Raw genomic sequence first — 15,094 nt, 5'->3', positions numbered from 1 at the left:
ACATACTAGCTGATATTTATACATCTCAGAATTCTTTTTTTTTAATTGGTATTTTTTTTTAGGAGGGCTTTTTATTTTATTATTATTATTATTTTTTTTATTTAAGAAAGGATTAATTAACAAAACCATAGGGTAGGAGGGGTACAACTCCACACAATTCCCACCACCCAATCTCCATATCCCACCCCCTCCCCCAATAGCTTTCCCATTCTCTATCCCTCTGGGAGCATGGACCCAGGGTCATTGAGGGTTGCAGAAGGTAGAAGGTCTGGCTTCTGTAATTGCTTCCTCGCTGAACATGGGCGTTGACTGGTCAGTCCATATTCCCAGTCTGCCTCTCTCTTTCCCTAGTAGGATGGGTCTCTGGGGAAGCTGAGCTCCAGGACACTTTGGTGGTGTCTTCAATCCAGGGAAGTCTGGCCGGCATCCTGATGATACCTGGAACCTGGTGACTGAAAAGAGAGTTAACATACAAAGCCAAACAAATTGTTGAGCAATCATGGACCCAAAGCTTGGAAAAGTGGAGAGGAAGTATTAGGGAGGTACTCACTGCAAACTCTAGTATACTTCTGCTTTCTTACTTTGGTGCCATACTCCAAACTCAGTCAATTTCTGCTTTGCGTTTCTACTTCTTTTTTTTTTTTTTTACATGCATAACATTCCCCAGATTCCCATTTAGCAATAAAACCCCCACTATTTCATTCATCATTTTTCATGGACCTGTATTCTCCCCACCCACCCACCCACCCCAGAGTCTTTTACTTTGGTGTAATACTCCAATTCCATTTCAGGTTCGACTTGTGTTTTCTTTTCTAATCTTGTTTTTCAACTTCGGCTTGAGAGTGAGATCATCCCATATTCATCCTTCTGTTTCTGACTTATTTCATTCAACATGATTTTTTCAAGGTCCATCCAAGATCGGCTGAAAACGGTGAAGTCACCATTTTTTACAGCTGAGTAGTATTCCATTGTGTATATATACCACAACTTGCTCTGAATGACTCTGAAAATGTCCAATAGTTCTAGGTTATCTATCTCTTCATTTAGCTCCCTTATGTCTTTACTGATTTTCTTCCTGGATGATCTGTCAAGTTGAGATAGTGGGGTGTTGAAGTCCCCTACTATGATTGTGTTACTGTTAATATATTGCTGTAGCTCTTTCAGTAGAAGTTTGATGTATTTAGATGGCTTCTCATTGGGTGCATAGATATTAATAATTGTTAAGTCCTCTTGATTGACTGATCCTCTGAGCATTAAGTAGTGTCCATTCCTATCTTTTTTAATCTTATGTATTTTAAAGTCTATCATGTCAGATATGAGAATAGCTGTTCCTGCCCTTTTTTGTGGGCCATTGGCTTGAATGATAGTTTTCCATCCTTTCACTTTAAGTCTGTGTTTGTCTTGTTGCGTTAGGTGAGTTTCCTGTAGACAACATATTGTTGGATTGTGTTTTCTGATCCATCTTCCTACTCTGTGTCTTTTAATAGGTGAATTCAGGCCATTCACATTTATTGATATCAAAGATTGAAGATATTTTAACACCATTCTTGTAGAGTTTTAGAGTGTTTTGATATATGTTCTATTTGTGGTGGTCTGGTTGTTTATAGGAAACCTTTCAGAACTTCTTTCAAGGCAGGCTTGGTGATGGTTGCTTCCTTCAACTGTTGCTTGTCTGAGAAGGTTTTGATGCTTCCATCTAGTCTGAATGACAGTCTAGCAGGATATAGTATTCTTGGCTGAAAGCCTTTCTCATTGAGCACTCGATAGATATCTTGCCATTCTCTTCTGGTCTGTAGTGTTTGTATGGAGAAGTCTGCTGCTAATCTTATGGGTTTTCCTTTGTAGGTGACTCTTTGTTTTTCTCTTGCAGCCTTGAGGATCCTTTCTTTATCCTTATTCCTTTCCAATCTAAGTATGACATGTCTTGGTGTCTTTAGGTCTGGGTTAATTCTGTTTGGGACCCTCTGGGCTTCTTGAATCTTTATGTCTTTGGTGTTGTCTAGACTAGAGAAATTTTCAGCTATTATGGCCTGGAGAACACTTTCTTCCTCCCCTTCTCTTTCTTCCTCTGGTAAGCCAATAATGCGTATATTGTTTCTTTTGAAGTCATCCCATAGGACTCTGTTGTTGTTTTCAGCATCTCTTAATCTCTTTTTGAGATCTCTTACTTCTTCTTTAGTTGTCTCTAATTCATCCTCAATCTTGCTAATTCTGTCTTCAGCCTCATAGATTCTATTCTCTCTGCCCTCTACTGCTTTCTGGAGTTCATCTATTTTGTTGCCCTGCTCTGATACTGTTTTAGCTTGTTCAGCTAGTTGCCTTTTTAGCTCAGCAATTTCAGCTTTCAGCTCTGTAATAACCATGAGATAATTAGAATTTTCTTCCATATTCTCATTTGTTGTTCCTACAGTTCTGATTACAATTTTTTCAAATTCTTTACTCACTCCTGTTATTATTTCCTTAGCTAATGTTTGGATGTTGAACTCGTTGTTTTGTGCTTTGCCCTCTGGAGGACTTTTAGCTGGACTCTTGTCCTGGTTCGAGTCTCCATTATTTTTTCTTGTTGTTTTAACCATTTTATATAAGTTAAGAGGTTTTTCAATCCCTGAGTTGGAGTTCAGTGGTGTAAAAGCCTTTTTTTTTTTCCCCTGTAGGCTATGGTAGCCTGAGGGCTTTTAAACTATCAATAGGCTTCTTGGCTTAATCAGTGACTCCTGACCAAGAGATAAAGCAGGGTGTGGCAGAGATAATCCAGTGGTTATGCAAAGAGACTTTCACAGCCCTTCAGCTATGCCACCGAGGTATAGGTCTTCTCCTAAGTTTCCCGGTTAGATCTCTGTGCCCTGGTGTCCCTCCCTGTTGCTGCTCCAGATTCTGAGGGTAGTAGCAATGGAGACTCAGAGTTGTACTTGGTGAGTCTCTGGGGAGTCCTTTCCTCCCTTCAGCTGTCCCCTTGTTGGTGGAGCAGACTGGAGGTGGTGTCTCCACTGACAAACTGTCGAACTGTTAGCAGTCACTTAATCTCTCCTTAGGCCCCTCTCTCCTCTCTGTCACCAGCCACGCGTGTTTGTACTCACAGGTGATTTACTGGGTTTCTGTGGTCATTCTAGTCCTGTCTTGTTTCGGTCCGGGTGGTCTCCTTTGGTATTCCTAGTTGATCCGGGAGAGGAGAGGAGAGGAGAGGAGAGGAGAGAAAGCGATCTGCTGCTCGTAGCTCCGCCTCTTTAATTGGTATTTTTTTAAATTTTTTATTTATAAAAAGGAAACATTGACAATACCAATAGGATAAGAGGGGTACAACGTCACACAATTTCCACCACCAGAACTCCGTATCCCATCCCCTCCCCTGATAGCTTTACTGTTCTTTAACCCTCTGGGAGTATGGACCCAAGATCATTGTGGGATGCAGAAGGTGGAAGGTCTGACTTCTGTAATTGCTTTCCCGCTAAACATGGGCGTTGACAGGTTGATCCATACTCCCAGCCTGCCTCTCTCTTTCCCTAGTGGGGAAGGGCTGTGGGGAAGTGTAGCTCTAAGGCACATTGGTGGGGTTGTCTGTCCAGGGAAGTCTGGTCGCATCCTGCTAGCATCTGGGAACCTGGTGGCTGACAAGAGAGTTAACAGATAAAGCCAAACAAATTGTTGACCAATCATGGACCTAAAGGCCAGAATAGTGCAGATAAAGATTTGGGGGGGGGGGGTCCTCCATTTTGTAGATAGCTAGTAGACATATTTTAGTTATATTTCAAAGGGCCTGTAGCTATACTAGTGGTTGTTTGTTTGTTTGTTTGTTTGTTTTTGCCTGAGCCTGAAATCTGATATGCCAGTGGATCCAAGTTATTGTCTGGGGAGATGATGTCATGGCTGAGAAAAGGACCAGAAAGCTGGATCAGGGAAGAGAGTAGCTCCCTAATATGGGAAAGGGGTATAAATATTGTTGACTGTAAACCCCATCGATTTGATGTGATCTGGGGCCCATATTCAGCTTAGGAGCCTATGTGACCTCTGCATCCCTGTAGATCTGAGCTCACATTCTGCTGTCATGAGTAGGAACATTCCATGCTGCCCCGGTATCGACCCATCTTCCTCAGGTGTAGCCTAGAGTATGTTGTCCATCCTCCCTTCGGAGGATGGAACATTCTCTACCATTGTTGATCCAAGTTGAGGGCAAGGTCCTATAGGGGCCCACAAAGGGGTCTATTTTGTTGTTCCTGATAGAGAAGACTGGTAACAATGGAGAGAGGGATTTATTCGAGTTCTAGGCCCATCAAGTCTGTTTGGGAATCTCAGGATTCCCTGATTAGGGCCCTACATCTCAGAATTCTTTCTACTTTGATCTTTAATTTTTTTCTTGGTCTTAAGTAACCTTATCTTTTGTCTTCCATTTACTTAAACATATGGTCTAAGATTGCATGGAATTATTAAAATACTTCAAAAAATAGGTCTGTGTCACAAAGTACATAGTGAAATTAAGTTGAAGTCCATCACCCTGAAGTGAAAACCTCTACCCTGAGGTGGGCTTCCAGAAATAATATTCCATATCTGGTTATATTTTACCTGGAAATGCCATTGAATGCAGAGGCTCCAGTCCTGGCATGGTGTTGGCATCCTAGACAAAAGCAGAGGACAGTGAGATACCTTGTTTTTTGAGAGAGTAAGAATGATGGAGGTCCAGGCGGCAGCACACACGGTTAAGCACACACATTATAGTGTACAAGGATCTGGGCTGAAGCCCCTGGTCCCCGCCTGCAGGACTACAGGTGTCACTCCGTCTCTTCTCTCTATCTGCGCCTCCCCTCTCAATTTCTTTCTGTCTCTGTCCAATAACAAATAAAATAAGAAGATTGAATAATAATAATAATAGCTTCTTTAAAAAGAGAGTAAGGAAGGGCCATATTCAAGTCGTAGCATATTCTGTATGAATGGAAGTCACCTAACTTGTTTTCTGTGTGACGGTGGCCTTCTCAGTAGCCTGTGGGATGTTGACATTCTAAGCACAGACCTAGTGGAGGCCCAGTGCTGCTCCTCACTTCTGGGAATCAACCCCCAGCTCCAACCTCCCAGCTCTTTATATTGACAAGAATCTGGGGTACTTTCATGTTTCTGCTGAAAAAATGTACAGGAGCAAAACAGAGCTCCCAGCCGAGCAGGATAGATACTCCAGAACTTTCGCGATGTTATCCTGTTGTCTTGGTGCCCCGGTGTGGAGAGCTACCTCATTCCCTTGCAGGTACTTAACACTGATTAGTTTGGGGTGTGTCAAAACACTGAACAGCATTTTTACAAAACCTTTCTAGAGACCATGTCATCCCCAAGAAAAGAGGGGGTGCTATGTCATGGTCTGCGATAGGCAGATCAGTCAGGATATTTCTGGGGTGGAGGGGAACATTTCTAAAAGCAAGTTTCCCCTTGGGCAGGAGGAATAGCTTACTTGGCTAGTGCACTGATTTGCTATGTGTGTGATCCAAGTTCAAACCTGGCCCTCACCGCATTGAAGGAAACTTCAGTGCTGTGGTTGGTGAGTTTGTCTGTCTGTCTGTCTGTCTATCTATCTATTTATCTATGTCTCTCCCTATCTGTCTCTCTCTAAATAGGCAGGCAAGCAAGAAGGAAGAAGCCTCTTTTAGAGCCATGGTCCTCAGACTGGTAAAGTAGCATAATTGTTGTGCAAAAATGGCTTTCATGCCAGAGGTACCAAAGGTCCCAGGTTCAGTCCCCAGCACCACTGTAAGCCAGAGCTGAGCAGTGCTCTGATAAGTAAAAATAATAATCATAAGCTTAAATCTATAATCCTCTGTCCTAATCCACTGAGCCCAAATGCATTTCAGAATTCAGCAATTTGGAATCGTTAGCATGGCAAGATGGCATATACACCTCTTGACCACATCTCCAGTTTGACCTGAGGCCAAATCCAGTCATTAGACTGAGAGTCCCATCAAGTGGGATGAATACTGTCAGATCAGGTGTGGACGCTCCACCAGATGAGTTGCAGCTGGGTCAGACTTTGCCTACAAATTAACATTTGGCTCATGGAGCTTTGTACATCTCAGAATCGCAGCTAAGGAATTAGGCACCTGTAAGGGTTAAACAGCCGTTCACATCCACTGAACATTTGCCCGTGTCTGTGAGCACTTTTCACGTCACCTCCACATGGGAAATAGGAAATTATCGAGATCTCCTACTTCATGGACTTCCACTCTGTCTTCCTTTAAAAAGCCTCTGTGTCTGCCATGCGTTGAGACAAGAGCAAAAAAGACTGACAGCTCCCATAAAAACTGAATTCCATTTGTGCTAGGGAGACAGATGGCTGCACTGAGGAGGTTGTGCCTTCCCAGAAGGTTCCCTGGGCAGTTGCTTCTCATGATCTTTGATCTCTCCTCCAGGTAGAGGAAGAAGCAGCTGAGAGGGGCTGGAGGAGGGGGGCACTCAGTACCATTGTTACTTGCTTCTGCTAAGGCCCCAGTTGACTCTGAAATGCTTTAAGAGCAGAACTGCCTGTGAGCCTTCCACTTTTTATCTCCTCTTGCCTTCAGGGTTATCACTGGGGCTCAGTGCTGGCACTAGGAGTCCACTGCTCCTGCCGCCCCCCCCCCCCCACTTTTTCTTGGATAGGCCAGAGACAAACTGAAAGGAGGGGGATAGGGAGAGAGAAAGATAGACACCTACAGACCTGTTTCACTGCTTGTGAAGCATCCCTGCTGCAGGTAGGGATAGGGGCTCGAACCCAGATCTTTACGTAGATCCTTGCACTTAGTACTCTGTGCGCTTAGCCGGGTGAACCACCACCTGGCCCCCTCAGCTTTTCCTTTAATGTAACTGTCTCCTCTTTTCTAGAACTCCCATCTCTGCTTTCTCCCAAGACAACATCTATGAAGTCCAGCCTCCAAGAGTAGACAGAAAGTCTACGGCGATCTTCCACGCCCACATCCAAGCCAGTCAAGGGATCATGCAAGCCCTTGGCAAAGAAGACTCGTCCATGTACCGAGAATACATCAGAAACCGCTACCTGTGAAGAGAGTTGGCCGTGTGCTGAGGAGGCACCGTGAACGCCCTGTTTCCTTACCTTGTAATGTCGTAGCCCATCATAACATCAGCTGTCCCAGGTCTTTATGCCCAAAGATCTTTCCTCTTTCTGTAACTGCTGAATTATGCATGAGAGATCGTGTCACAGTATTTGGCTGGCTTGGCCATTGCTTTGTTTTTAGAAATATTTTGTTCCTTGCTTCTTTTTATTTAAGTTTTATTGGGTGATGCTGACGAGTCACAGTACCTCTGTTTACACGTGTGTGGTTTCTCCATTCTGCCAACAGGTGTCTGCTACACACGTTTATCCCAAAGAACTCAATGCCTTAAACTCATTCATTAATTCAACCACTGTTCATTGGTTTATTGTGACCACCTGCTATGCACACTGCACTTTTACTTAAATACCTGCTCTTTTTAAGCTTGTCTTCTGATCAAAGTAAAAAACATTACATTAGGACAGGGTGCTGGCACACCTGGTTACATGCACATAGTATGAAGCACAAGGACCCATGCAAGGATCCAGGTTTGAGCCCCCATTCCTCACCTGCAGGAAATCTTCACAAGCAGTGAAGCAGGTCTGTGGGTATCTGTCTGTATCTCTCTCTCTTTCTCTTCCTCTCTCTCTCTCTCTCTCTCCCTCCTCTCTCAATTTCTCTCTATCCTATCCGGTAAAATGGATAAAGTGACTACCAGGAGAAGTGTATTCCTAATGTAGGCACCAGCCCCAGTGATAACCCTGGAGGCAAAAAAAAATTACATTTAACTTAGTAGAATGCACACACACACATAACTGTATTACTTTAAGAACCCCATTTTTAGGGGCCAGGTGGTGACGCACCTGGTTGAGCGCACATGTTACAGTGAGCAAGGACCCAGGTTCAGGCCCCCCCCACCTGCAGGGAGAAAGGTTCACAAGTGGGTGAAACAGAACGGCAGTTGTCTGTCTTTCTTCCTCTCTATCTTCCTTCCTCTCCATTTCTGGCTGTCTCTATCCAATAAATATAATAATAATAATAATAATAATAATAATAATAATAAAGAATCTTGTTTTTAGGAAACTCTGAAATATTTATCAATAAAGGGGGAAAAAAATCAACCAAATGCTAATCAGAAAAAAAAAGATAAAGGCAGATGGGATGAAGTGTCCATGATATGGCAAAGCACATAGAGAGCACTGTACGCTTATGTGAGTTTTCTTCTTTCTTTTTAAAAAATTTTTTATATTTATTTATTTATTCCTTTTTGTTGCCCTTTTTTTATTGTTGTAGTTATTGTTGTTGTTATTGATGTCATTGTTAGACAATGTTGTTGCCATCGTTGTTAGGACAGAGAGAAATAGAGAGAGGAGGGAAAGACAGAGAGGGGGAGAGAAAGACAGACACCTGCAGACCTGCTTCACCACCTGTGAAGCGACTCCCCTGCAGGTGGGGAGCCAGGGGCTCGAACCAGGATCCTTCCGCCGGTCCTTGTGCTTCGTGCCATCTGCGCTTAACCTGCTGCACTACCGCCCGGCTCCCTGTAATTTTCCTACGAATACATCATCCAACGCTGGACACTAGAAATGTGCCATTCTGCCCGGCGTTAGTGATGTGACACGCTGCAGCGTGACTTGACGTGAGGGTCCAGAACTGACTGTGCAGATGTGACCGTTCACTGTGCAGTCAGATAGAACACGGACAGCTTTCTGTGCTGAACTAACAATGTAGCATGGGATGATTTGATCTCAGCATCTGTCTCTGCCTTTCTGTTGTCTTAAGTTCCCTTTCCCCATTAAAAAAAAGAGAGAGAGAGAGAGAGAAAATCAAGTCATCTAATGGGAAAATACTAACTGTTGGCATACGTGACCTTTAAGACACACCAAACCTGAGAATTGAGGATTCTATGTGTGACTATACATGACAAATTAAAAGTTAAGCTCCAGGTAAACACGTCTTTCATGGATGCCATCATGAATTTAGAAGAGATGTCAAAATACTAGCAAGATGAAATTTGTGTTAACACAGTTAAGATTTCTAGTTAATAGTTAAGGACTCGCTTATATCTCTTCCATCTGGGTGTGTGGGGTGGGGGGTGGGGGGGCTCACAGGTTATGGGATATTCTCTCAATCAGCCCCTCATATGGCCTCTGTCTTGGCTGTATGGGAATATTGTCCTCTGCACAGTGGGGTGTGTGGCAACTCCTGTAGCTTCTTGAGTGTTATCTGCTGGACTCAACTGGAACATCTGGAGCATGGCATCTTCTGATGACAAAGGTAACAAAGAGTTCTTGGCCTTCTGCCTGGGACCCCTCTACCTGCCTACTCTCTTCCTTTTCTGTCTTGAGAAGACATAATTCCTTTTTTTTATTTTTATAATTTTTATTTATAAAATGGAAACACCGACAATAGAATAAGGAGGGGTACAATTGCCACCACCAGAACTCTGTATCCCATCCCCTCCCTTGGTAGTTTCCCTATTCTTTATCCCCATGGGAGTATGGACCCAGGATCATTACGGGATGCAGAAGGTGGAAGGTCTGGCTTCTGTAACTGCTTCCCTGCTGAACATGGGCGTTGGCAGGTTGATTCATACTCCCAGCCTGTCTCTCTCTTTCCCTAGTGGGGAAGGGCTCTGGGGAAGCAGGGCTCCAGGACACATGGTGGGGTCGTCTGCCCAGGGAAGTCAGGTTGGCATCATGTTCGCATCTGGAACCTGGTGGCTAAAAAAGAGTTAAGATATAAAGCAGAGCAAATTGTTGACTAATCATGAACCTAATGGTAGGAATATAGCAGATGGGATTTGGAGTCTCCGTTTTGGAAAAAGATAGTGGGTCTATTTTAGGTATATTCAGAGGGGCTCAGAGCTTTACTAGTTTTTGCCTGAGCCTCACATCTTATATACAGGGGAGATGGTGTCATAGCTGGGAAAAGGACTAGAATGTTGGATCAGGGAACAGAGTAGCTCCCAAATATGGGAAAAATGTATAAATATTGTTAACTGTAAACCTCCTTGATTTGAGGACATTCTTTCTTAAAGCCACTTTGTTCTTGTTTTGCCTCCAGGGTTATCGCTGGGGCTCAGTGCCAGCACTACGAACCCGCTACTTCTGGTGGCCATTTGTTTTTCCATTTTATTAAATAGGACAGAGAGAAATTGAGAGAGGAGGTGAGATAAAGAGGGAGCGAGAGAGAAAGACAGACACCCCTTGTGAAGCATTGGGGAGCCAGGGACTCAAACCAGGTTCGAGTCCTTGCGCTTTGTATTATGTACACCACGACCTGTCCCCACCCTCTAAAGCTACTTTGTAGACATTCAGACACCACAACAGAGGAAGTTGTTTAATTTTGCTGAACCTAGAGCTACTTTGGCAGCTGGGCTTTCCCGGCTCACATGCTGCAGCCATGCTGTTGGCAAGTCTGCAAGCATCTGAGCATCATCTTGCCTGAATGATCTAGCACTAATAATTCTTCTTGGGTTTGGGGACGTGGAACAGAGGATGGCACCTTGAAATCTCAATTATGAGGCCCCAGCTTCAACCTCCAGCATCTCATATACCCGTAAACAAATCTTTATACCTTATTTTTTTTTCATGAGGCCATATTCAGATAGCACTACTTTCTCAGTCCTCTGAAGAGTTTAATTTTAAATTTCATGGATCCACATTGACAGTACTTTATGTGAAATCCATTTCTGTATAAAAGAGTCACTCCTCTCAGAATTTAAATAGAATTTCTTCTTCACTGACATGTGAATAAATTAGCTGCCAGTTAACAAGGAGATTCCAACTTGAGTGGCACTTCCATTGGTGGAGAGTTCAAAAATCATCTTGTGTCATAGAATAGTATGTTTCACAGTAAATTCCCACCCCCAATTCAGTGAATTTTCTCCTTCCTAGAATTTCCCAGATGTTGAGTCAAAAGTATTTTCTCTGTCTGGAGAACAGTGAACCTCTCGGTTGTCCTCACATGCCTTTGGGGTTGTCTGGTCCAAATAAAATTGCCTCAGGTGTCCAGAGTAACTGAGGGCTGGCCTCGTGTCCCAGACACCTGAAATCACATTTTGCTTTGCTCCTTTCAAATAAATTTAGATGTGTTCCTTTTTTCTGGCTTGTGCCCTTAGCATTGTTCGTCGGTTTAGTTGAGATAAATGGCACTTCGGAGAATCCATACTCTGTCCTGCTGGAAAACAATAGTGCTAAGTGATCATTGTTACAGTTAGATGACTCCTTTATTGAAGGCAGAATGACCTCTTTTATTTCCTTAGTGAAACATAATCCTCCCCCCCGCCCCCGACACGCAACCTTTGGAAGAAGTGGTGGCCGATCATTCTGGAAACCACATGTCCCCCTCACGTTCCCATGTGTTCCTAGCTTAGGTCAGGCTTCTCTGTCAGCACAAGAACAACTCCTCAATAGACTCCTGGATCCCTTTTTCACTTGGAAAAACTTGTTTGTTACTTAGCAAGAAGGAACAGCCAGCTGTCTATTGTCAGACTCTGGCTGCCTACACAGAATGTCTTTAGGGGATCCTTTCTTCAGTGCATTCATCTGAGGAAACTCTAATACAATTGCCATTCGATGGGTAAATGTTACTATTGGAATTAACCCTGTAAAGTTGAAGATAACACACACACTCGCTTTTTTGAAGCTAAACCGTTTGTGCTCATTTAGAAAGGGGGGGGGGGCAGGAGAAAGACAGGATGGAGGGCTTTGCTTAACTAGGCAGCAGGTGCTGGTCACAAGCCAGGCCAGTGAGAGGATCACAGACCCAGTTGCCTCAAGCTGAGTAACAGAAACTAGGAAAGTGACTCAAGCCTAGATTTTTCTTTTTCTTTTTTGTTTTTCTCTCATTTTTTTTTTATTTCTTTATTGGGGAATTAATGTTTTACATTCGACAGTAAATGCAATAGTTTGAACATGCATAACATTTCCCAGTTTTCCATATAACAATACAACCCCCACTAGGTCCTCTGCCATCCTTCTTGGACCTGTATTCTCCCCCCCCACCCACCCCAGAGTCTTTTACTTGGGTGCAATATGCCAATTCCAGTTCAGGTTCTACTTCTGTTTTCTTTTCTGATCTTGTTTTTCAACTTCTGCCTGAGAGTGAGATCATCATATATTCATCCTTCTGTTTCTGACTTATTTCACTTAACATGAATTTTTCAAGGTCCATCCAAGATCCGCTGAAAACAGTGAAATCACCATTTTTAATAGCTGAGTAGTATTCCATTGTGTATATAGACCACAACTTGCTCAGCCACTCATCTGTTGTTGGACACCTGGGTTGCTTCCAGGTTTTGGCTATTACAAATTGTGCTGCCAAGAACATATGTGTACACAGATCTTTTTGGATGGGTGTGTTGGGTTCCTTAGGATATATTCCCAGGAGAAGAATTGCAGAATCATAGGGTAGGTCCATTTCTAGCCTTCTGAGAGTTCTCCAGACTGTTCTCCACAGAGATTGGACCAATTAACATTCCCACCAGCAGTGCAGGAGGGTTCCTTTGACCCCACACCCTCTCTAACATTTGCTGCTGTTACCTTTTCTGATGTATGACATTCTCACAGGAGTGAAGTGGTATCTCATTGTTGTCTTTATTTGCATTTCTCTGGTAGTCAAAGACTTGGAGCATTTTTTTCATGTGTTTCTCGGCCTTTTGGATCTCTTCTGTGGTGAATATTCTGTCCATGTCCTCCCCCCATTTTGGGTGGGGTCATTTGTTTTCTTGTTGAGTTTGGCAAGCTCTTTATATATAAGCCCAGATTTTTCTATGCTGCTAAAATAACAAGTCACCCCAGCACTCCCCCAACACCATCATTTTTTCCTTTTTGGAAAACAGGCATTATAAGTTGATAAATTTTGTCACTGGACTTTAGAGGGCTGGTGGCAAAATTTGCCAACTGGTCCCAAGGTGGCAAAGTATCTAAGATACAGCCCTCAGTGAGTCCAATAGCAGAAGAGAATGCTGTGTGGTTTTTATGGGGAGGAAGTACAAACTGAAATTTGTACATAGCTATCTCTGGCTATATTAGAAGTAGAGATTTCTGAGCATGTATGGAGAAAGGAAGCTGTGTGCAAGGCAACTAGGTTTCAAATGTACGCCTGCTGTTTTGCCTAGCATACCCCTTCTTCGAGGGAGTGCTCCTCCTCCATGCAGGCCTCCAGGATCCCTCCCTCTGCCCGAGAATCTTTAGGTCAGGGTACTAGAGTGAGATGAAATGTTGCAGGATTCTTAGCTGCTGGAATTCAGTGGTCTTTTATTTCTGTATCTAATTCTACAGTACTGAAACAATGCTGAATTAATTAAAAGAAAACAAAGTGTCCGGAGTCAGGCAGTAGCGCAGCAGGTTAAGCACAGGTGGTGCAAAGCACAAGGACCAGCGTAAGGATCCCGGTTCAAGCCCCTGGCTCCCCACCTGCAGGGGAGTTGCTGCACAAGTGATGAAGCAGGTCTACAGGTGTCTTTCTCTCCCCCTCTCTGTCTTCCCCTCCTCTCTCCATTTCTCTCTGTCCTATCAAAACAACAACATCAGTAACAGTAACTACAACAATAAAACAACACGGACAACAAAAGGGAATAAATAAATATTTTTTTAAAAAAAGAAAACAGTGTCCTCTCCCTCTCCATTTCTGTCTCCGTAAGAAGCCTGATCGAAGAAGAAAGAAAGAAAGAAAGAAAGAAAGAAAGAAAGAAAGAAAGGAAGGAAGAAAGAAAGAAAGAAGAAAGATAAAGGGAGAAGGAAAGAAAGGGGAAAAAAGGTGGGAGGGAGGAAGGAAGGAAGAAAGAAAGATAACCACCAGGAGCAATGGAGTTGTTATGCATGTATTAATAAAACAGAAAAGTTGGCAAGAAATATGTTTTAGGAAAAAATTTTAACCTTAAGCCACAAAATAAATAGCAATTTGCAGATTAAATGATATATTTAAAGCAGCACTTATTGGAATATTACTCCAAAAATAAATAAAGCATCATGTCCACAGAGAGATTTTTGAATATTTACTTGATTAGGTTTTTACATACGATAGGGTTCTACTATCGCAAATTATATGAAAGGAAAATCATAGTTAATAACTCAAATACACTTTTCAAAAAATGTGCCTTCACCCACTGCAGGCTCATTACAGAAGAAGATGATAATGACACCAAGTAGGGAAGAAAAGGACATGAGTCATTGGACTTTACAGAAGACCAGAGACCTAGTAGACTTGCTGATTCAATGATTTTATACTCAAGTCAGTGAAAAAGGATTTTGTGGTCTGTAAATAAGAATTTCTACTCACAGGAGTTGGTTGGTGGCACACCCAGTAGAGCACACACAGTACCGTGCACAAGGACCAGGGTTCAAGCCCCCAGCCTCCACCTGAAGCGAGGGAAACATTGTTGAGCAGTGGAGCAGTGCTGCAGATGTCTCTCTTTCTCTCCTTCTCGCTCTATTTTTTGCTGTCTCTATTTAAAAAAGAAAATTGCCTGCAGAAGCAGTGGATTCATCATGCAGGTGCGGAACCCCAGCAATATCTTGGAACAAACAAGAAAAAAATTCTTCATTTAGCTTTTAAAAAATATCTCTACAGACACCACACCTCCGTGCAGTCTCAAGACCTATGGAAGCCTGTGTGTGTGGACTCCCTTGAACATATCTGTGCAAATATTTCACATACACATTTCTCCTTGAGTAAGGAGTCTGAATAAAGGCAAGTACATTAAAAGGTATCTTTCTAGATTCCAGATATTCAAGGGAATTCTTTGATGTTTAAAATAGAAAGTGACATCTTGATAAAAAGTAAACTTCTCAAAGCAAGAAATTATAATAAATGTTGGCATTGTTTTATATTTTCTGATTTTTTTAAGTTAGAAGACAGTAGAAATAGGAAGACAAAAATAGAAGACAGTAGAACTCATTTTTCTCTTTTAAAAGTACATTTTATCTGAGAGAGAGGGCAAGCTTAGAGCACTCACTACTCAGCTTTGGCTTATGATGGTGCAGGGAATTGAACCTAGGACTCTGGAGCCTCAATCATGAAAATATATTTTGTCTAGATATTTATTATTTATTTATCCTTACCAGAGCATTGCTCAGCTCTGGCTT

General features: G+C 42.7%; 1 protein-coding gene across 1 annotated transcript in view; it reads left to right on the top strand.

Moving 5' to 3' along the window:
- The window catches only part of FIG4 (FIG4 phosphoinositide 5-phosphatase), a 137,345-nt gene extending 129,974 nt beyond the window's left edge, over positions 1-7,371 (top strand). The window contains exon 23 of the mRNA XM_060190649.1: positions 6,835-7,371. Coding sequence (XP_060046632.1) covers positions 6,835-7,012 — 178 coding nt within the window. The 3' untranslated portion in view covers positions 7,013-7,371. The remainder of the gene's footprint in view (positions 1-6,834) is intronic.
- Positions 7,372-15,094: the final 7,723 nt, after the last annotated feature.

Source organism: Erinaceus europaeus, chromosome 4, assembly GCF_950295315.1.
Source record: "Erinaceus europaeus chromosome 4, mEriEur2.1, whole genome shotgun sequence".
Lineage (NCBI taxonomy): Eukaryota > Metazoa > Chordata > Mammalia > Eulipotyphla > Erinaceidae > Erinaceus > Erinaceus europaeus.
This window is presented reverse-complemented; position numbering and strand designations above follow the sequence as displayed.